Genomic DNA, 23,440 nt, shown 5'->3' on the forward strand with positions numbered 1-23,440 from the left:
CTTATAAAAATCATCTAATTAAGAGAGTCTTAGGAGATGAAGCGGGTGACAGATTGAGAGATTGCTAGGTCAGAGACCTGGAAAAAGTGTCCTAATGGACATCAAAGAGCTACAGGAAAATGCGAGGATCTGTGTAAACTTGAAAACCAAAGAAAGCCCATGATGCGGGAGGCCCAAGAATAGTCTGTACAACATGCTGCCTATAAAGAAACTAACAGCAACCATGAGTTTGGTTGGAGCTGTCACAGATGGGCAGAGCCAGGACTCAGAAGACTGTGCTGTAAGTCAGGCCCACTAGATTCCCATGCATTGATGTCTCCTGACAGTACAGAGAACTGACTCATGGCTTCTTCAGCTCTGCCTTCCAAACCTCAGGCAACTTTCTTTTCTCGTGACCTTTACCTCAAACAATAACCAGAAGGACAATGGGATACAGTTTCCCACCTCACCCAAACTGACAACACAATTCAGTGGAACCTTCTGGACATCAGCTTTCATCATCACATAACAAAGTCTTTCTTCATTACTCTGTATTGTGCTCAATATACAACCAAAATCAAGGACATTGAGCAGAAGTCAAATTATGAACATAATATGAGGCGATCTGGCCATAATTATTAAAATCTATGAAGAACGCAGATGTGGAATTCACTAACAAATGTGAAAGACACATCTTTCAATAAATAAAGACTGAAGGAGAGGGTAGCTATCAGGTCACAAAATTCCAGTATTTGCAGCAGTGGGCAAGAACAGAGATTCAATAAAGGTCTCATATCATGATCATACAGTAGGAACATAATGGAATGTAAGAATAAAAATTTCTTTCACCTAAAGTTATATCAAGTTTCACATGAAAAAGTCACTTATTACCCCTGGATGCAAAATATATTTTAATGGAAATAGGAATGTTTTATACAATTGTACAACTACTTAAAGTCAAAAGTGATATATGTGTAGTACAGATAAAGAGATGTAGAGAAGTATGTATCATCTCAAGTTTTCATGTCAGAAACATGAACCAAAATTAAAACGCTAGAAATCGCTTTTAAGAATAAACTATTTACAAAAGTAAAACCATACTTATAATAATTAAGAGATTTCAATCCTGCTCTGGGTTTTTACGTACAAAATAGGTGAACTGCTACATCCAAAAATTTTTCCAATTTTTTTCATCTATACAGTTTCTCTCCAGTGTGTTTGCTCATATTTGTAACAAGGTACTAAGGGAGAATGAAGATGTCACACAGTCTCTGTGTTCAGAGATTCTGTGCATCATGTGTCTTCATATGTGCTTGCAGGGATTCAAGATACTTGAAGGCCTTGCCACATTACTGACATTCATAGGTAGTCTTTTCACTGTGCGTTCTCACGTGTTTTCGCAGAGATGTGGGATACCTGAAGGCTTTCCCACAGTGCTGACATTCATCAGGTTTCTCCCCAGTGTGTGTTCTCACATGTACTCTCAGGTTGTCAGGATACCTGAAGGTTTTCCCACATTCCTTACATTCATAGGGTTTCACCCCACTGTGAGATCTCATATGTCCTCGAAGGGAGCAGAGACGACTGAAGGCTTTCCCACAGTGCTGACATTCAAAGGGTCTCTCCCCACTGTGCGTCCTCGCATGTATTCGAAGGGATGAAAGAAAACTGTAGGCTTTCCCACACTCCTTACATTCATAAGGCTTCACTCCGCTGTGCATTCTCATGTGACCTTGAAAATGTTGAAGCTGCCTAAAAGCCTTCCCACATTCCTTGCATTCATAGGATTTCTCCACACTGTGTGTTCGCACATGTTTTTGAAGATAAGAGTGACTAATGAAGGCTTTCCCACATTGCTGACATTCATAGGGTCTCTCCCCAGTGTGAGTCCTCACATGTACCCGCAAGGATGCAGCATACCTGAAGGCTTTCCCGCAGTGCTGACATTCGCAGGGTCTCTCCCCAGTGTGGGTCCTCACATGTACTTGCAGGTTGGCGGGATATCTGAAAGCTTTCCCACATTGCTGACATTCATAGGGTTTCACCCCACTGTGCGTTCTAACATGTCCTCGAAGAGAGGAGTGACGACTAAAGGCTTTCCCACAGTGCTGACATACATAGGGTCTCTCCCCACTATGTGTTCTTGCATGTTCTTGCAAGTTGGTGAGATACCTGTAGGCTTTACCACACTCCTTACATACATAGGGTTTCACTCCACTGTGAGTTCTCACGTGTCTTCTAAAGTATTTCGGGCTACCGAAAGCCTTCCCACATGCCTTACACTCATAGGCTTTCTCTCCAGTGTGGGTTTTCACATGTCCTGTAAGGTAAAAGTAATACATAAAGGCTTTCCCACATAACTTGCACACGTGGATTTTCTGTCCACAGCGACCTCTCACATGTCCTCGAAAGGATGAGGAGCAAGTGAAAGCTTTTCTGCATTTCTCACATTCAAAAGAGTTCTTATGACTGAGATGCTTCCCGTTTCGCTTGGATGCATGCCCTGCATCCTGACGTTCACAGGGTTTCTCCACAAGGTCTGTGTCCCCGGAAGTGCTGAGGCATGGGACACACCTGCTGCCTTCTCCACACTCCTCACAGGAATGAGGCCTGGGTCCAGTGGAAGAGTCGCACTGATTTTTTAGGAAGGAATGATCTGGGCAGGAGTTTCCACGCTTGCTGCATCCGGAAGATTTACCTGCATTTGGACGTCTCCCAGGCACAGAAAGATCTGTGATCTGAGTCAGGGTGTCTCCACACTGACGACCTCCATTACGTTCACAGGGTCTCTGCACAAAATGACGGCTGTTCAAATGGGAAGCACACTGTTAGGAACTAATGTCCGTAAGTGATATCCTTGTTAATGAATATTGACGGTGCTAAAGATCATTTTGACTATGTGTTTGCCATTTTCAATGCATGTGTATGTTCCTGGCTCTGTTTACAATGTTACATCGTGGAACGACATCAATGCTCTGACTGAGCTCACACAGAGCCACGACTCTCACTGTTTCTTAAGTCTGGGTTTTTTTGACCACTGTTTCCAAATGAATTCTATTTCAGACACTCAATATCTACATTACAGTTATGAAAATGATGTCCTATAAACGTTCGAGTACACTATTGATGAGCTAGGTTTACATTTTTTCTTAAATTTTAAGTTAGTGTATCACACTACTGAGGTCCCCCTGCCCCGTGGAGATGCTGCTCACCTCCAAGGCCTCTCCTGCATTTGCTGCTGATCTGCAACGTTATGTAATGTCCAGGGTTCTTCAAACACAGACCACAAATCTTTTCCTGTGAATCTTACAATTTTCTCTTCACTGGATATTTCCTTCACCAAAATTTTCCTCTGAGAACATGATCCACTGGTTTTGTGCGTGAAACAATCTGCAACAATTGGTACCACATTTAGTTTCTTGGGATCAAGATGCTGGGATAGAGGAAAGCAAATAGATCATATGTGGATTTTTTTTTTTTATCACATACTGATCCCAAAATGTAGCCAAATTTAATAAGACGGACTGAACATCTGAGCCAAGAAAAACTCTTAGAGAACCTCAGCTCTTTGAGACTTTGGCAATAATAGGAAAAATCGGTCAAAATGGCAGCCTGTTCACTAAGAAATAGTTTAAGAGATGGAGACTGATGTTTAAATAAATGTTATCAGAAAATCAAAGTAGAAATGAAACAGGCAAAATGCACGTGTCCAAGTGCTTCCTGTATAAGAGCTACAGAAAGTCTTTTCAAGTGCTTTAGAATGGATGAGAAGTACAACGGGGAATCATGGAAGTGACAAACGTCACCCTTCTCACACACACATTGAGTCGTGTTTCTAATAGATGTGTACAAACATCATTCCCTTATCTAGAACCTGCTGTTCCCAAGGGTTGTTTCTCTCCTGGTATACACAGACACAGAGGACCTAGAGGAAGTCTTTCCCCACAGGCCAGGGGCCATTGGGACCTCAGATGATGTGTGGGTTCCTGCCCTGCTCCTGCACAAAATCTCATCATGGAGGATGACAGAGGGCAACAAACATTACACGAGATGGGCCAACACCAAGATCTTCAGGCCAGTGATGCTAGGTATGCGTGGAATTAATTGCAGCAAGATCACAATGTCAAATGTGTATTAACCCCAGAGGTGACAATCATGAGGTTGTTCTGACTCCCCCACAGCGAACTGGAGACAAACTGACTGACACTTACAAAATTAGGGAGCATCAGACTTTTGACCAAAATGAATAAATATTTAGATTAATACGTGAAACTTTGTTTACGTAGAAAAGCCATTTGACTATAGATAGGTAGGTTCCATGAACACTGGAATAATGTCTTTTTTCCAACATATTTTCATTTCCTTGCCCCAATTAGAAAAATTAATTGTTGGGAAGAAGCTGTCCTTACCCACGGAAGCCAGGTTCCGGCAGGTCTCCAGCATCACATCTTGGTAGAGCCTCCTCTGAGAATGATCCAGCAAAGCCCACTCTTCCCGGGTGAAGTTCACAGCCACATCCGTAAAGACCACTATGTCCTGAAACATCCCACATATTCTGTTTCAACAAGACACCACTTCACCAGTGCGTACAGGAGGAAGGGGGAGGCTCAATTTCTAGGACTCCTGGAGCTTATACTCTCGTGAAAAATGAAAATGAACAAGCAAATCAAATGCAGTATGCTCAATGAAAGTAAGTGCTTGGAACCTTGAAGCAAAGTGTGATGACAACTGATATAAATTATCCACATGTAATTAAAAAGAATGGTTTTTACTAAGATATAGCCCATTTTGAAATAAGGTGAAGGCTAAAAAAATAAAACTATCATTCACATAACACAGTAATAGAGAGTGGACTTGCTCAAAACTTACTTCCTTGTCAGCACCAAGAGCTGGAACCAGAATGTCAAAATGTCACGAACACTGAGATGTCAGGGGCAGCCTCATCTGAACAACTCTCGCCTTGGGAGTCATCAGCGTCGAGGAGCCTGGTCTAGTCCCGTCACATGCAAAAAAGACAGAAACCCGACACCTCCCGGGGTGAAGTGGATGCTATAGGAACAGACATAGAGCAGAACCCAAGGTCTGGCACACCTGCTGAAGTGCCTGCTTCTGGAAGAATCTATCAAGGCAACAGGGTCTCTCATACAAACAACCAAGAGCCTGGAATTAGAGAAAATGGCTCACGAAGAAGAATCACTGAAGGATCTAATGGCAATGGAGTCAAAGGCGACTTTAACAGAGAAAAAAACCACCTAATTTATATTTTAGAACAACATGGTATGACCTTATACCAATAAAATATAGAGCAAACAGGGAGAAATTTTTCAGATATTAAAAGAATATGTTCTCCAAATCTAAAAAAGAAAAGTCTCAACTACATCAGCTACAGAAAATGCAATGTTACTTCAACCAGGGTTGCGAGCGGGGTTTGCGCATCACACACTCGATACCAGACTCGTGTTCTAAATATATATAAGAAACCTCATGTGGCGACAATTAAAAAAAAAAAAGGCAACAAGATAAAGAGACATAACATAATTAAGTAACGGGCACAGAATGTGAGTAGACTTTCTCCAAAGATGAAATACAAATGGCCAATGAGCACACGAAAGATGCTGGACCTTAGTCATCAGGAAAATGCAAATCAAAACTACAGCTGATACTTGTTCTCACCATGAGGACGGCTGAGGAGACAAACAGCCCGGCACTGGCCAGGATGTGAGGAAGAGGGGGCCCTCACACAGGACTGATTGGAAGGAAAGTGAAGAAACCACTTCGGAAGACAGCCTGGCGGGTCTTCAAACCCATGAGCATGTAACCACATAATACAGCAATGCCACTCCTAAATAGCTCCATACCCGGGAAAAGCAAAAACAAACATCAACATAAAACTAGTACAGTCATGTGCCAAATAACGCTTCAGTCAAGGACGGACCGTATGTATGGAAGTAGTCCCACAAGATCATAACAGAGCTGAAAAAATCCTACCACGGCCATCGTAGCGTCGTAGCATAAGACATTACCCACGCGTTAGGGGTGGTGCGGGCATAAATGACCTCCTGTGCCACCAGTCAGATCAAAGTGTAGCACAGATAATAATGTACACGCCACTGGATGATGATAATAAACAACTATGTCATCGCTTTATGTATTTACTATTGTGAGGAAATTTTCCCAAGGTGCCAAGAGACCGAAGAAAGAGGCTGACGACTCCAGCAGTAAAAGAGGAGCTTCCAGGGGAACTTACAGAAAGAAGCGGAGGCTTCTCTGCAGCAAGATGGCATCTCTGCAGCAAAAAGGGGCTGTGGGTGTAGGATATACAGCGAAGGGGCACGTGCCAACGCAGGTGGCTTGTAGCCATGTGGCATGTGCTTTGTAAAGAGCTGTGTAACCCGAAGCAGCAAACAATTTAATCAGCCCACCTGTCTATACGAGAACGTTTCTTTCAGGCGATGGGGGCCCATCCTCCCAAAGTAACTGGCATCCAGCGGGCTCCATAAGATGGCATGGGTCACGTTAAGTAATGGGCATCATTTCACCGAACGACTACACTATGCTTTTTATCATAATTTCAGACTTTCTCTACTGATAAAAAAAAGTGAGGTGTAAAACAAGATTCCGTGTTATGCTAGCAGCAGCCTCCTACATCTCGTGTTTACCGTGTCTCTTGACTGCAGCATCTTCTCTTGTGCTTGCCTGAATCTCGCATTGTTTGGAACAGTAACCCGCTGTGCAAGCTTGCAGCCAGCGAGCAGTAAGCTGTACCACATGGCCTAGAGCTGCACTAGGCAATGCCATCTAGGCATGGATCACCTAGACAAAAGCACCTAAGGGTGCCTGTCTAAAAATGTATCCATCCTTAAGCGGCACGTGACTGTATAAACATATTCACAGCAGCATGAATCATAATAACCGAAACGTAAAAACAACTCAAAAGTCCATTAACTGAATGTGATCATCGAAACGGGATAGTCACATGGAACAGTAAGTGGCAATAAGAGAAAAGAAGCAGCGATCGACGGCACAAACTCAGTGACCGTGCAGAGCATGAAATCATTTGTGTGAGACGTACACAAGTAGTAAATCTATAGAAACAGGAAGTAGATGAATACATTGCCAGGACCCAGGCATGTCGAGATGGGGTAGATGCAGGGTGACTACCAATAGACGCAAGTTTTCTTCTGGGGTGATAAAACCATTTCATAATTACAATATGGGCATGCTTACACCATTCTGTAAACATATCAGATACCATTGAGTTTGATACTTTATATAGGTAAACTTTATGGTATGTAAATTATATCTCAATTAAAGAGGTCCTTAAAATTTGCAAACAAACTAAAATTATGTCCTTCTTAAACTAATGGCATCTTTATTTAAATACAAAAGAATATAAGCAAATAAAAGAAAGCGTGAAAAAGAAACAAAATTTCAGATGATTCAGACATTAAGCACATTACAAACTGCTTGTGGGAGAGATTTTTTTAGATTGGCTGTAGTCAGATAAATGTATAGACATCGGTACACTTAGCTTAGAAGATGCAAGTGAACAGATCTGAGAATGTCCGTGGTCACGACAGACGCAAAAGCAGTTGATCAAATATTTGCATACTCTAAACACAAGTCTCAAACAGTTCTTTGGCCAGGTAACAAATACTCAAAAGTCAGTGGCTTCTAATTGTAAAAAAAAAAAAAAAATCACAGAGTATTACCAAGACCAGAAAGGAACAATTCCAAAAATATTCAAAGGAAAAAAATATTCATAAATATAAAGGCAAAAGGCTTTTTAAATGGAAATCCAACACATAAATGTATTAAAAAAATAATAAGTTACAACCACATTCATTTCATTCCAGGAAAAAAAAAAAGATGGATTAAATATTGATTGTTCAATGAGGATAATTTATTCCATTATTGGAAAAAAACACACAACCCACAGGCATCCAATCCACAGATGCTGAAGACACGCCTGTCTCACGTCACTCTTCATTCATGACAATACAACTAAAAGACAAGGCGGGAACACGCATAATCAGAACGAAATGGTGTCTACATAAAACCCAGACCAACTTCCTACTTTGCAACTGTGCCCTCTGAGGGCAGGAACAGGAAGGTGAGGACTGGCGCGGATACAGCCCACACCTGTGAAGACCCAGCCAGCGCTGCCATGCAAAACAAGAAAGTGGAAAAATGTTTACAAGAAAAACAACTAAACTTCCTTAGTGCCTCATGATCAGATTTAGCATTCAGAAGTCCCCAAATCCCACAAATGATTAAATCTGTAACTGATCATGGCAAAGGTGCTAATTATAGCATAACATGCAAAAATCAATTTCAGTTCCCTGTACAGTGACGTTTTGAAAGAAACCAGTTCGTCTCCTCCCCAGGTGCCCATACCTGCCTTGGTAGCCAACTGTCAAGGACACAGTGAGCGCCAACAAAGACCCAAAGATAGACCTGGAAGCACTGTATTTTATTTCTAAAGGACATCAAAGTTTCTGGGAATTTCCAAGTTTCCTTTCAACACAAGGTGAAAATGGTGATCTCAAAGTTGCCTTAATAGAAATTTCTATCCTCTCCAGGAAACAGAAGAGCGACTGGTGTGTGCAGCTCAGATCCTCAGCCGACCTCCAACGGCGCACAGGGGACGCCGAGTCAGAGGTCAAAGCCCATCCGAGTGGAGGCCGAGAACTCCCTGCTCACAGGTTGTGACCCCAAGGTGACCCCTATCAGGGAAGGAATGAAGGGACCCTAAACCTCCGAGGACAAAACTCTGGATCCCCACACAGCCCGCTCTCTCCTAAGGGTGGGATCCTCTCCTCCAGGGCTTTAGTGCTCACCAAGGAGGAAACACTCAGTTGGAATCAGTTTATTTCCGACCCCAGGTAACTCTCAAATACATCAATTTCTCTCCTAGTAAAATCCAAAGGTTAGCTCCCTAAGTCTGACCTTCACAGATTCACTCAGTTTGCACAAACACCACCAACTCTGTGAATGATGTCAAACCAACCATCACGGGTCCCAATTCACAAAATCTGCATTCAACTTTGATATCAGCTATTAACGAAAAGTGGGACAGGATCATACGGTGTCACAAAACTCTGCACTCTGAAAGGAACCGTCACTACAAATTCCATGAATGGTTTTAATCCGTACCTCCACCGATCTTGCATGAAGGTGTGGAACCGTGTGCATCTCCCCCACAATTCTAATAAAAGAGGAGACGCTGTCTGAATAGGAGACACCTTTCCCCAGCAGCATTTATGGTTGAGCTCAGGAATAACATGACATAGTAGGACAAAGAACTGAGTCACACACGACTGTCAGAAAGGACAAGAAATGAGGCAAAAAGAACTGTCGCGTTACATCTGCTGAAATCTGAGGCCGGAATAATGGAAAGCTCCTAGTGCTGAACTGGACACAGAACACTGCTCTGAGGGGTCAGGTGACAATGTTGAGTCCTGCTGAGCCCTGTGCTCCTGGAGTCCTTGATGAAGGTGAGAGGAACCTGTCCCCTTTCATCATCCGACTTAGATAAGACTCTCAGATATCTCCCATGTTTACCTATGACAAGGTCAGAGGCAGACGCCCCACACTCTCATTCTGAGTCCTAAATGATTAGCTAAATTGTTCGTCCAAGCAGAGCAAATGCATGTAGCCCAGACGTGGTTCAGCATCTCTCGCAAACTCACAACCCTGACCTTGGTCTGTGCTCAGCCTGAGCCCCCAGACAGCCCTCTTAAAGTCAGGCTGACCCAGGGACCTGCCATCCCAACCATACCTGGTCCTTCCTCCTTTTGTTCACGCCTCTCGACAAAGGTAAAACTCAAAAAAAAAAAAACCAACTTTTGAGATGCTTGCAGATCATATGGTCACAGCATTGTCCCCACTGCACAGCCCCTGCCCCCACCCCTTGCGGTTATTCTTTTGAATGAACATCTCTACTTAAAGCCTGGATTTTTTATATTCCATAAGCTGGACCAAGGCTTGACAATCGCCCGTTTCTTACCCAAACTTTACTCCGGCTCCTGTCCTCCCCACAGGCCCACACATGGCTCCCGCCCCTCTGATCAAGCGCTGAGACACAGACAAGGCCGCGCCGATCTGAGCAGAGAGGGTGCTGAGCACACGGGGACGGTTCCTGTCACAGCGCCTTCTGCTCATCCTCCACACACGCGGGCCCTTTTCTGTCTGATTTGGGACGCGCATCTCTCAGATCCGAGCACTGCCCCTATTGCTCCAATCCTTGGAATAAGGTCTCTTTAAGCAAGTCCTGACTTTGATCTTGTCTGTCAGATCCAGGGCGTGTCCCCTCACCTGGCGTCCACCCCGCCCGAAGCCTCTGACGGCTACCATGGTGGTCGTCTCGTCCTCCGCTGTCCCCCGCCCGGCCAAGGACACCTTCCCACAGTCGGGCCTCTGGGACCCCGACGCCGGGCCGTGACAGGACGCCGGGACCCCACCCCGCGGCCGAGGGCGAAGACGAAGGTGGGACCTCGGAGGGCGCAGGGAGCCCAGGCCGCTTCCAGGCGATTCCGGCTGGTTCGATCCACCCCTCCCTGTCTCGTCCCCTTACCCCCTCCTCTATGCGTCTCTCCCCCAACCCCACCCACCCCACCCCGCGCCCCGCACTCACCATCTCCCGACCGCGCACCGGGCTCTCCCGGCGTCCTCCTCACGGCTCCGCAGCTGGGATAGGTGAGCGACGGTGACAGGACGCCGCAGGCCGCTCCCCGCAGGTGCGCAGGACCGCCTCCCTCCGCGGTGGATGCGCGATGCTTTGGTCTCCCGCACCCTGATTGGACAGGGCTTCGGGAACTCGCCACATGATTGGACGGATTTCCAGGCGCTCCCGTCCTAAGGATTCTGATTGGACAGATCTCTGTCACACCACCCGGCCGGGCTTGTCCTGTTTTTGAGACCTTCATCCGGTTCCCTGACTGAGCGGTTCCTTGGCCCCGCCCCTGAAGGACCGATTCGGCTCCGGCCCCGCCTCCGCCTCCTCATTGGACAGAGTAAGCCTGAGTGACGGGCGAATGCGGAGGTCGCGTGGCGAAACCGGGGGAAGTGGGACGGTGGTCCTCAGCCCCTCCCTACATGGCGAGTTCTACAAATCCACACCCCTGGTGCGGGATGTGGCACTCTGAGCCTCACCCGATCTCAGCAGGCGGGTTCTGCGTGGTGTAGGTCGCAGCTCACTGCCTCAAGTTTGTGGGTGGATTGTTCCTGTATGTACTGTCTGGTGATCTCTAGGGTCGCGACGGTGTAGTGGCAAGGTCACCGTGGATCTGTGTCCTTTAAGAACAAATGTTGTAGGAAGCAACATCCGACTCAGGAATTTGGACCCTCAGACAACTTTGTTGGAGGAAGAATTTATAGGCCAGTGGAGTGTGTGGGGCTTAACAGCACCAATGCACAGAGCTCGCTTTGATTCGATGTATTAGTTTATGTACCTCTGCAGTGTCCATGCAAGGGGTGCGTGATTCCTTTGAGGTTCCACGTGTGCTTCATGACTCGGGATGGGGAGGGGGAGCCTTGGGTGGGGGGCTGCAAGGGGGGAAGAATTTCCAGACCACTGCTCTTACAGGTCATTTGCCTTACAGAACCTGCGACCTTGGCGTTATCAGCACTGTTATAGAGAGATAGGACACTGAGGCTATAAGCAGGGAGCAGCACTTATTAATGCTGGTTCCTGCTCAGTGGATTCCTATCCAAAGGCTGAGCCCCAATTGTAACCTAACAGGCAGTTTTATCCAGTCTTGTTATGTCTACACAGGTACAGAGATAAGGAAGAACTTTAGTTGTTTGGCAAGCCATGAATCAACAGATGTGACCTGGAGAGGCGGGGGAGATAGCTATGGGAAAACATGTTAGCTGGAGAGTCCTGAAGTGGGCGGGGGGGGGGGGGGTGGCAGGGGGAGTCAGGAATGGACTTTAACAGGCTGAGTCGGTCATTTCTGCAACCCTTTTCCTTTGCATTTTTCAGATTCCTCCTCTCCTCTCTTACAAAGACACTCATTGACCTGATCGCCTGCAAGGCAAGGTCCGGATGAGTTTTCACGTGTGACTTTTGACACCATGAGGACCAGCCCTACTCCCGTCTTCACGCTGGGGCTTGAGATCAGCAACTTGTGGCCCCCGGTCCTTTGCCCCTAATAGACGTGGGACCTTGTGGCCTCAGCCAACATGTGTCAGCACAGCCACAAGTGTGGGATGTTCGAATTCTCAGGTGTCCGTTTTACCCTGCAAGGGAAATCTGTCAGCTCAGGATTTTAGTCCCTACGAATTGAAATGCAAAAGGTCGTATTTTATAAAGACTGACTAGGACTTTAAAGGAACATAATCAGTTGAGTGGATCCACAGAGGAGCTAGGGCTTATGGGAGAGGTCTCGGGATGTGGAAGAGCCTGCACACTAGGACACCCCCAGGCCACTACAGGAAGAACTCTATGCTTTCCTTAAAGTTCCGTAGTTGTAACCGCCCCTCTCCTGAACTTCCTCCCCCTGCTCTCCCCACCTCCCCACTCTATAAGTACCTCTCCAACTTGGCACAGAGTTCAGTGTGTGCCCATGGCTAGCCATGGCTGCATGCCCTGGGTTGCAGTCTTCTTCCGCCAACCACCCCCTCCCGCCAGAATAAATCCTTTTTGGGATGAAACACCTAGTCGATATTGTTTTCCAGTCAACGATTTCCTTATTTAGATTATATAGTGATGTTGCTCAGCTTTGTGAATGTACAAAAAGCCAGAGTTTTACACTTTAGAGTGTACGTAAGTAAATTACATCTTCATTTTCAAAAACAAATTTCAAGGCCGTAATAGCCACAATAATCCTAACTCCTGGCCACCACTAAAATACTTTCTGTCCTTGTGGATTCCCCTATTCTGGATACTTTATATAAAGGGAATCACTACACTGTTGCCTTTTGTGTCTGGCTGATTTCACTCAGCGTATTTTCAAAATTCTTTCATGTTGCAGCACGTGTCAGTGCTTCATACCTTTTCATGGCTGAATAATATTCCATCCTATGTATATGCTACATTTTGTTTATCCATTCATGAAGCTAAGGAGTTAAGACCCCTCAAAAAATATCTTTAATTAAAAAAATATAGGTTGGTAAACTAGTTTAGACTAATAGCCACAAGAAGGAAGTCACACAGCTCCCTGTTAAGTATTATAGAAATTGCTTGGCCTGGGGCCTGTTAGGCTGTGGAAAAAATAAATAACAGACAGCAGAAATAATGACATAAAGTAAGGTCACAAGATGTATCGCCTTTACCCCTGCATATCAAGATAACCTAGTAACATGCATCGATATGATGTTTTACAGCCCACAAAGCAAACACACTGAAACCAATGGTCATGATTGAACATATGATTCTGATTTAACAAGTCACCCCAGCCATCTATTCAATTTTTCCCAGCATTCCCTGTAAGCCTCAGCCCTTTCCTTACTAGTCATTAATCCCAAGGCAGCCGGAAACAGTGGCCAGGCCTTGACTAAGGGTCACAGATATGGGTAAAGATAACATCAGGGCCCAAGTTATGTTTCAGCTCCTGAGCCCTACAGTGGACGACCCCCTGGTCACATCCCCCATGAAAGCAGACTGAGGGATGCCAAAGCTGACCTCAGGACCTGAAATTATGATTTACTGCCTTTACTTCACTCTCAACCAATCTGCAAGACTCATGACCCCAAATCCCTTATTTATGATGTCTTGTGATTTTGCTCTTTAAAACCCCGTCTTATAAAGGAGTTTGGGCTTTTGAGCATTAGCTTCCAATTCTCCTGGGTGGCACCATTCATAATAAAATAGCCAGTCTCTCTCCACTGCAATTCTGAGTTAAGTATTTGGCTCTGCTAAACAGGTGGACAAACTCTGATAACATTCAACCATTGAAGGAGTTAGGAATGTATCCACCTTCTGTCCATTTTGAATAGTGCTACAAGGAACATTCATATAACATATCTGAGTACCTGTTTCAGTATAGGGAGGAGAGAAATAGTAGGGTCATATTGTAATTCTATGTTTAACTTTTTGAGGACCCACCAAGCTCTCTTCTGCAGTGGCTGCACCAGTTCACCTTCCCACGAGCAGTGGCCATGGGCTCCAATTTCTCCACATCCTCAATACTTTTTCCTGACTTGTCTCATTTTAGACATCCTAATGGGTTGAAGTGGTATCACCTTTTGTTTTGATTTGCATCCCTCTGGTGATTAGTGATGTTGAGAATCTTCTCATGTTTACCATCATTTGTATTTCATCTTTGGAGAAATGTCTATTCAAGGCTTTTGCCTATCTGTTAAGTGGGTTGTTTGCATTTTTGTTATTGAGATAGCAGCTTTCTATTGAGTGATAAAATCTTATCACCTGTAGGACTTACGAATGTTCATTCTGTGAGGTGTCTTTTCACTCTCTTCATAGTCCTTCGATGCACAAAAAAACTAAATTTTGATGAAGTCTAACTTATATATTTGCTCTTGCATTGCTTGTGCTTTTGGTGTCATCTTTGACAGGTTACCGAATATGAATTCATGAGGATTTCTCCCTGCGTTTCCTTCACTTTCATGTTACCCAGGACGGCCTGCTGGTGGAGGCCAGGATTCCCAACAGAGCCTCTTTTAAGTGCTGGAACTGGGTGAAGCTCCTGATACAGTACGTGCCCCCTAGATAGTTTTTTAATGTGAAAGAACATGAAGTTTAAGGTAATAAAGTTTCCACTTCACATAATAACTACTTAGTGATAATCCTAAAAAATTGTTACTAATCTTTGCCTATGGTTACCCATATATAGTTTCAGGTTCTATAACACAATTGTTTCAACTCTGAAAAATAAATGTTACTTTGTTCTTCCTTTATAAAATTTCTACCCATTTCTCATGGCACTGGCTAGGACATCTAGTCTACTGCTGAAGGGGACTGGAGTGATGGAGATACCTGTTTGTATATAATTTTCTTGAACAAACTGACCACTTACATATGCGTTCTTTTATAAACATTTCTTTCAATGAGGCCCTTTGAAAAGTTTTGAGAGTTCTTACCTATTCCTAAACTCCTAAGAAATTTGTCATGGATAAATGTTGAACAGCATAAAATGTTTTTATTCTGCGTTTACTGAAATAATCTGAGATAGTTTTTTTAATGTGCTATTCTGGCGAGTTATCGGAATTGGTAATGTCAACCTTATATAAAATAATTGACAAAATTACAGGAATAAGTTAATCCTCTAGAATGGGACACTTTAACATATCCTCTTAATGAAACATAAAACATAGTAACAGTTGTTAGTATGCAACGGATTTGAAAACCTAGGTAATAATAGCTTCATAAGAAACAATGTAGAAAATTGTATCAAAAATGCATAGTTTGAATCACATACAAATATGGAAAGTAATTGGACATACTAGGTTTATAATTTAGAGAGAATTTAGCTGTAACAACAACAACAACAACAACAACAACAACAACAACAACAACAAACAGAAATTGCCAAAAATGTTCACAAATGCTTATTTCAGTCCTGGAAGTATCCAGAAAAGAGAAACACTGGGTCAGTGCAGCCTCTCAACAACATAACCAAGGAGGTAAGTGTCCTGCACTTGTGACTGCGGTGTTAAAAGTACCAGGGTGGAGGCAGCAAACAGATCTACTATTAGAGGAACAAGATGCTTCCTGTAAAAATCATGTTTTTAGAAAAAACAGAGAAGGAGGGAGACAAAAAAAATGACAGAAGACTGCTCAGCGTGGTGGCCTCAAGAAATGGCCTGATGGGCACAAAAGAGCTACAGGAAAATACGAAAACATGTGGGAGCCTGAAAACCACAGAGGGTACATGATGAGGGAGCTCTGGTAAAAGTCGGTGCAATCTGCTGCCTAAGCAGGAATTAACAGCAGCCATGGGTTTGGTTGGGGCTGTCCCAGATGGGCAGAGCCAGGACTCAGAAAACTGTGCTGTAATCCAGGCTCACTAGGCTCCTCTGCATCGATGTCTCTTGAGGGTTCAGAAGAACTGAATCATGGCTTCGTCAGCTCTGCTTTCCAAACCTCATGTGACTTCCTCTTCTTGTGACCTTCACCTCAGAACCATAACCAGAAAGACAATGGGATACAGTTTCCCACCTCATCCAAGATGACAACACAATTCAGTAGAACCTTCTGGACACCAGCTTTCCTCTTCGTGCCACAAGGTCTCTCTGTTTAACTCAATGCATCCTGTCCAATGTCCAACCAAAATCAAGGACAATGAGCAGAGACCAAATTATGAACATAATCACATGAGACTGTTCTCTTCCAAAATATTTCAATGACTACTAACTTCTAGCAACAAATGTGGAAGACACGTTTTTCAGTTATGAAAACCAAAGGGGAGGGTAAATATCAAGTCAAACAATTTGAGTATCTGCAGCAGTGGACAAGAAAAGAAATTTCAACAATACAAGTGTTAAATCATGGTCACATACTAGAAATATAATGGAAGGTAGGAATCAATTTTTTTTCATCTAAAATTATGTCGAGTTGCACAGAAAACAAAAAAACAAAAACCACTATCACTTCTGGGTCCAAAAGACATTGTAATAGAAATGAGACAAGCAGGACTGCATTTGAATATCAAAAAGACAAAAATCATGACTACAAAAGGAATAACTGATACAGGCAATGAAGACGCCGACATTGTTAAGGGTTGTGCTACCTTGGTTCAGTCATCAATTCAGGGACTGCGGCTAAGGAATCAAGAGAAGGCTGAGACTCGAAAGGGCAGCAATGTAAGAATTAGGAAAGATCACCGAGACCAAAGACATGCCATTGGAGACCAAGGCTGAGACCATCCGCGCCCTCAGATTCCCAGTTACTCTGTACAGATGTGGACAGTGAAGACAGCTGACAGGTAAATATCAATTCATTTGAAATAAAGCACTGGAGGGGAGCACGTGGAGACCCTGGACTGCAAGGAAGACAAAATAGTGGGTCTTAGAGCAAAATAAGCCTGAAACATCGCTGGGGCAAAAAATGACAAAACTAAAGCTGTCCTACTTCTGGCACATCATGAGAAGGCTGGGCTCTTTGGAAAGGACAATAATGCTGGGAAAATAGAAGGCAGTAGTAAGAGAGGAGACCGGATAGAGATGACTAAGTCCATAACAGAAGCCCTAGGCCTGAGTCTAAGGGGCTGAGCACGGCCGTAGGGACAGGAAACTGCGGGTTCATTCATAGTCAATGGAGTCAGAACAGACTCAACGGCACGTGATGCACACTTACAAAGACAAAATCATATTTTAGTGATTAAAAGATTTCAGTCCTGTTCTGAGTTTGCATGTACAAAATAAGTGAAGTGCTACATCTGAAGGTTCCCCTACGTTCTTTACACTCTTAAGGTTCCCCTCCAGTATGTTTCCTCAATTTTACAACAAGGTATTAAGGGAGAATGAAGGCGTCCCACAGTCTTTGTGTTCAGGGCTTCACTCCAGTGTGTGTCCTCACATGTGCTCGCAGGTTGGTGGGATACCAGAAGGCTTTGCCACACTGCTGACATTCATAGGGCTTCTCTTCATAGTGCGTCCTTGTGTGTTTTTGTAAGGATGAGGACCAACGGAAGACTTTACCACATTGTGCACATTCATATTTCTCCCCACTGTGCATTCTCACGTGTCCTCTAAGGGAGGAGTGACGACTGAAGGCTTTCCCACAGTGCTCACACTCAAAGGGTCTCTCCCCAGTGTGCGTCCTCGCGTGTTCACGAAGGGAGGAGGAACAACTGTAGGCTTTCCCACAGTCTTTACACTTATATGCTTTCACTCCATTGTGCATTCTCACATGCCTTTGAAAATACCGAGAATGCCTAAAGGCTTTCCCACACACCTTACACGCAAAGGGCTTCTCCTCACTGTGCGTCCTCACATGCTCTCGGAGGGAGGAGGAACAAGTGTAGGCTTTCCCACACTCTGCACACTCATAGGGTTTCACTCCGCTGTGCGTTTTCATGTGTCTTCTAAAGTATTTACGACAACCAAAGGCCTTCCCACATTCCTTACACTCATAGGGTTTCTCCCCAGTGTGCGTCCTCACATGTTCTCGCAGGTAGGAGTGACAACTGAACGTCTTGTCACAACGCTTACACTCATAGGGCTTCTCGCCAGTGTGAGTTCTAAAATGGCGTGTAAGGTAGGAATAATACCTAAAAGCTTTCCCACACACTTTACATGCATGGATTTTCTGTCCACGGCAACCTCTTATATGACTCCGAAAGGAGAAGGGGCAAGTGAAACCTTTTCTGCATTTCTCACACTCAAAGGAGTTTTTATGACTGAGACGCTTCCCATTTCGCTTGTATGCGTGCCCTGCATCCTGACGTTCACAGGGTTTCTCCACAAGGTCCGTGTCCCCGGGAGTGCTGAGACACGGGACACACCTGCCAGCTTCTCCACATTCCTCACAGGGATGGGGCTCATTTCCAGTGGGAGAGCCGGGCTGATTCTTCAGGAAAGAACGATCCAGGCAGGTGTTTCCATGCTTGCTACATCCGGAGGGTTTAACTGCAGTTGGACATCTCCCAGGCACAGGAAGATCAGTGATCTGAGTCAGGGTGTCTCCACACTGACGACCTCCGTTACATTCACAGGGTCTCTGCACAAAACAACAGCTGTTCAAACAGGAAGCACACTGTTAGGGACTAATGTCCATAAGTGATGTCCTTGTTAATGAATATTGACGGTGCTAACGATCATTTTGACTATGTGTTTGCCATTTTCAGTGCATGTGTATGTTCCTGGCTCTGTTTACAATGTTACATCATGGAACAACATCAATGTTCTGACTGAGCTCATGCAGAGCCACAGCTCTCACTGTTTCTTATGTCTGGAGTTTCCTGACCACTGTTTGCAACTAAATTCTGTTTCAGACACTCAATATCTACATCACAGTTATGAAAATGGTGTCTTATAAACATTCTCTGAGTGCACTATTGATGAGCTAGGTTTACATTTTTTCTTAAATTTCAAGTTAGTGTACCACTCTGCTGAGGACCCCTGCCCCGTGGAGATGCTGCTCACCTCCAAGGCCTCTCCTGCATTTGCTGCTGATCTGCAACGTTATGTAATGTCCAGGGTTCTTCAAACACAGACCACAAATCTTTTTCTGTGAATCTTACAATTTTCTCTTCACTGGATATTTCCTTCACTAAAATTTTCCTCTGAGAACATGATCCACTGGTTTTGTGCGTGAAACAATCTGCAACAATTGGTACCACATTTAGTTTCTTGGGATCAAGATGGTGGGATAGAGGAAAGCAAATAGATCATATGTGGATTTTTTTTTTTATCACATACTGATCCCAAAATGTAGACAAATTTAATAAGATGGACTGAACAACTGAGCCAAGAAAAACTCTTAGAGAACCTTGGCTCCTTTGAGACTTTGGCAATAATAGGAAAAATCGGTCAAAATGGCAGCCTGTTCACTAAGAAATAGTTTAAGAGATGGAGACTGATGTTTAAATAAATGTTATCAGAAAATCAAAGTAGAAATGAAACAGGCAAAATGCACGTGTCCAAATGCTCCCTGTAAAGAGCTACAGAAAGTCTTTCCAAGTGCTTTAGGATGGATAAGAAGTCCAATGGGGAACGAGGGAAGTGACAAACATCACCCTTTTCACACACACATTAAGTCATGTTTTTAATGGACATGTACAAATATCATTCCCTTATCTAGAACCTGCTGTTCCCAAGGGTTGCTCCTCTCCTGGTGTTCACAGACAAAGAGGACCTAGAAGAAGTCTTTCCCCACAGGCCAGGTGCCATTGGGACCTCAGATGATGTGTGGTCTGCCCTGCTCCTGCACAAAATCTCATCATGGAGGAGGATGGAGGGCAACAAATATTGCACGAGATGGGCTGACACTATGATCTTCAGGCCAGTGATGCCAGGTAAGTGTGGAATTAATTGCAGCAAGATCACAATGTCAAATGTGTATTAACCCCAGTGTAACTTCTTCAGCGGTGACAATCATGAGGTTGTTTTGACTCCCCCACAGCAAACTGGAGACAAACTAACTGACACTTACAAAATTAGGGAGCATCAGACTTTTGATCAAAATGAATAACTATTTAGATTAATACGTGAAATTTTGTTTTTGTGGAAAAGCCATTTGACTATAGATAGGTAGGTTCCATGAACACTGGAATAATGTCTTTTTTCCAACATATTTTCATTTCCTTGCCCCAATTAGAACTATCCATTGTCAGAAATACATGTTCCCTGAAATCTAAACCAAGGGAAGAAGCCATCCTTACCCACGGAGGCCAGGTTCCGGCAGGTCTCCAGCATCACATCTCGGTAGAGCCTCCTCTGAGAATGATCTAGCAAAGCCCATTCTTCCCGGGTGAAGTTCACAGCCACATCAGCAAAGACCACCGCGTCCTGAAACATCCCACATATATTATTTCAACAAGACACTTCTTCACGTAAAAGGATGGGGGAGAATGACAGTCAGGGACCAGGACTCAATTCCCTAGGTCTCCTGAGGTCATATTCTCATTGAATGACAATAAGCAAGCAAACCAAATGCTATACACTCAGTGATGGTAAATGCATGGAACCTGGAAGCAAAGTGTGACAACTGATACAGACTTCCTTATACATAATTGGAATGATTTTTACTGAGAGAGCGGATCCTGGGGTAAGGTAAAAACTGAAAAATGAAAGCATCGTTCAGATAACAGAATTGGATAGATGGCTTGCTCAAAGGTTTCCTTGTCAGCGCCAAGACCTGGAACCAGAATGTCAAGATGTCATGAACTCGGAGACGTCCAGGGCGGCAGCTTCATCAGAACAACTCTCGCCTTGGGAGTCACAGTGCCAAGGAGCCTGGTCTAATCCCCTCATATCTGACAGAGGCAGAGACCCCACCCCTCCCAGGGTGAGGTGGACGCTGTGGAAACAGACACAGGCCAGGGCCTGGGGCCTGGCACACGTGCTGTGTAAGAGCAGAGCCTGGTGCCTGAAGAATCTATCAAGCCAGCAGGGCCACCCAAATGAATAACTGAGTGCCTAGAATTCAAGAATTATATTAAAAAAACAATATAAGTTGGACGAATAAAAGAAAGTGTGAAAAAGGAACAAATATTCAGATGATTCAGAAATTAATAAGCACATTGAAGAGGTATTACAAATCACTTGGAGATGTTTTAGATTGGCTGTAATCGGTTAAATGTATAGACACCAGTACACTTAGCTGAGATGATACAAGTGAGCAGATCTGAGAATCTCTGTGTTCACTACAGACAAAAAAGCAGTAGATCAAATACCCACATATTCTAAACGCAAGTCTCAAATGGTTCTTTGGCCAAGTAACAAATACTCAAAAGTCAGTGGCTTCTAATTGTAAAAAAAAAAAAAAATCACAGAGTATTACCAAGACCAGAAAGGAACAATTCCAAAAATATTCAAAGGAAAAAAATATTCATAAATATAAAGGCAAAAGGCTTTTTAAATGGAAATCCAACACATAAATGTATATTTAAAAAAAACATGACAAGTCACAACCACATTCATTTCATTCCAGAAAAGAGAGATGGATTAAATATTGATTATTCAATGAAGATATTTTATTCTATTAATGGAAAAAACACACACACACACAATCCACAGATGGTGAGGACACACCTGTCTCATGTCATTCTTCATTCATGACAACATAACTAAAAGATGAGGCGGGAACACACATAATCAGAAAGAAATGGTGTCTACATAAAACCCAGACCAACTTCCTACTCTGCGGCGAAACGTTGCAACTGTGCCCACTGAGGGCAGGAACAGGAAGGTGAGGACCGGCGCGGATACAGCCCATGCCTGTGAAGGCCCAGCCAGCGCTGCCATGCAAAACAAGAAAGTGGAAAAACGTTTACAAGGAAAACAACTAAACTTCCTTAGTGCCTCACGATAAGATTTAGCATTTAGAAATGATTAAATCTGTAACTGACCACGGCAAGGGTGCTAATTATAGCATAACATTAAAAAATCAATTTCAGTTCCGTGCGCAGTGATGTTTTGAAAGAAACCAGCTCATCTCCTCCCCAGGTGCCCAGGTGCCCATACCTGCCTTGGCTGCTGACTGTCAAGGACGCAATGAGCGCCAACAAAGACTCGAAGATAGAATTCATGACACTTTCTTGGTATGTAGGGGGCTTTTTATAAACAAAGTTTCTGGTATATTTCTTACATAAAATATGTTGGGACCTGGCAAGTTTGTGAAGAAGTGTGGGTGTATTAAATTATTTTCACAAACCTGCCTGAATAAAAGGGGAACACTTTTTCCTTTCCTCTATGAAGCCTGTAGAGCTTTGAAAATGGAGAAATATAAGAAACAATGCATTCATTTATAAGATCTTATTCTAGTAAATATAATATTTCTTTACAGGCATATGACATCCTTTGCAAACTCTTATCCCAACTGAACAAAATACTGAGTGAACGATTATCCCTCCAATGATCCATATTAATGGATGTCTCATCTTAAATCGAGTCTTCACCTCGTCTCTCTTAATTACTGAAGCATGAAATGGTTCAGACAAATTCAAATACCAGTATCAGAGATTCACACATAATCCTCCTTGTCATTTTACTTGATTGTCCAAATATGAACTGCTACTCTTTGGCAAACAGACACATGTCATCCTTTCCTCTAAGTTGGAGCCAACACGGGCTTGGCCGTAAGGGCTTCAATAGCACGCAGAACAGGAGAATATCAAACCAGTCTGACCACCACACTGAGGGGAAGCGCTGGTTTCTATGTAAGATCTGGACCCTGCTGCACAGACCAGGACGGGAGTGAGAGAGGCCGTCCTGTGTCGTTTCTGTACTATCAGAGATGGTGAGTTCAATCAACTCCCATGTATCCTCCGTGATGTGTTTTCAGTAAACTGATAACTGGGATCTTATAAATGGTTTCACATAAAACTGCATTTCAAGTCCTGTTTCTTTTCAGAGTGTTTTCAAGTATCCAAATGTCCTTCACACCTTGAGCTCTTGCTAACAATAGGCAAAGAAATCTCTCTAATCTTGATCCCCAGGACATGCTTGCTTTTTAAAAATCACGAACAGAGAAAACTAACGGTGTAGTTTTACCTTAAAAAATGTTTTCATAGAAAAACCTTTTTTCCTTTATTAACAGCACAAATGGTTGTGTATCGATCACGTAAAAATATATAAACATAGTCACAGACTCAGATTTTATATACGTTTCCGGAACGATTACTCATAAAAATAAAACTCGGAGTACTTAGAATCACAATGAACAAGCGATTAAAAGCAAATACTTAAAACAAAGTTCTAAAACTGATACTAAGTCTACAGCCATGCCACCATGAACGTGCCCGATCTCGTCTGATCTCGGAAGCTAAGCAGGGTCGGGCCTGGTTAGTACTTGGATGGGAGACCACCTAGAAATACCAGGTGCTGTAGGCATTAA

At 43.7% G+C, this 23,440-nt stretch overlaps 4 protein-coding genes and 1 non-coding gene across 13 annotated transcripts in view; 1 reads left to right on the forward strand and 4 right to left on the reverse strand.

Annotated features, from left to right (window-relative positions):
- Positions 1–10,680, reverse strand: part of LOC105300431 (zinc finger protein 709-like) — a 45,528-nt gene extending 34,848 nt beyond the window's left edge. Inside the window, exon 1 of one of the 2 annotated variants that reach the window (XM_023538072.1) lies at positions 10,616–10,680. The gene's annotated coding sequence lies outside the window, so the exon portion shown is untranslated. The remainder of the gene's footprint in view (positions 1–10,615) is intronic. The other variant, XM_023538073.1, reaches the window with a different exon arrangement.
- LOC105300468 (zinc finger protein 14-like) overlaps positions 1–11,159 on the reverse strand; it is a 72,311-nt gene extending 61,152 nt beyond the window's left edge. For 2 of the 8 annotated variants that reach the window (XR_002783383.1, XR_002783381.1), the window contains exon 1: positions 10,616–10,734. Coding sequence is in view for 4 of the 8 variants with exons in the window: in XM_023538068.1 (XP_023393836.1) it covers positions 10,616–10,907 (292 nt within the window). In the remaining 4 variants the exon portion in view is untranslated. Of the gene's footprint in view, positions 1–10,296; positions 10,528–10,615 lie in introns of those variants that run through there. The other 6 variants (XM_023538069.1, XM_023538071.1, XR_002783382.1 and 3 more) reach the window with 5 other exon arrangements.
- LOC105300433 (zinc finger protein 77-like) lies at positions 1,257–4,524 on the reverse strand. The gene is given in 4 exon segments (XM_023538079.1): positions 1,257–2,299; positions 2,678–2,784; positions 3,192–3,369; positions 4,389–4,524. Coding segments are annotated over 4 exon segments (1,464 nt in total).
- Positions 11,160–17,232: 6,073 nt separating the features above from the next.
- Positions 17,233–23,440, reverse strand: part of LOC105300432 (zinc finger protein 77-like) — a 12,174-nt gene continuing 5,966 nt past the window's right edge. The window contains exons 3-5 of the mRNA XM_023538074.1: positions 20,265–20,391; positions 19,027–19,204; positions 17,233–18,617 (exon numbers count right to left, since the gene is read on the reverse strand). Of these exons, the coding sequence (XP_023393842.1) occupies positions 17,429–18,617; positions 19,027–19,204; positions 20,265–20,298 (1,401 nt within the window). The 5' untranslated portion in view covers positions 20,299–20,391 and the 3' untranslated portion in view covers positions 17,233–17,428. The remainder of the gene's footprint in view (positions 18,618–19,026; positions 19,205–20,264; positions 20,392–23,440) is intronic.
- On the forward strand, positions 23,318–23,436 carry LOC111747132. The gene has a single exon (XR_002783408.1). It is a non-coding gene; the product is annotated as a 5S ribosomal RNA (ribosomal RNA).

The sequence above is a fragment of the Pteropus vampyrus genome, unplaced genomic scaffold (assembly GCF_000151845.1).
Source record: "Pteropus vampyrus isolate Shadow unplaced genomic scaffold, Pvam_2.0 Scaffold212, whole genome shotgun sequence".
Classification (NCBI taxonomy): domain Eukaryota; kingdom Metazoa; phylum Chordata; class Mammalia; order Chiroptera; family Pteropodidae; genus Pteropus; species Pteropus vampyrus.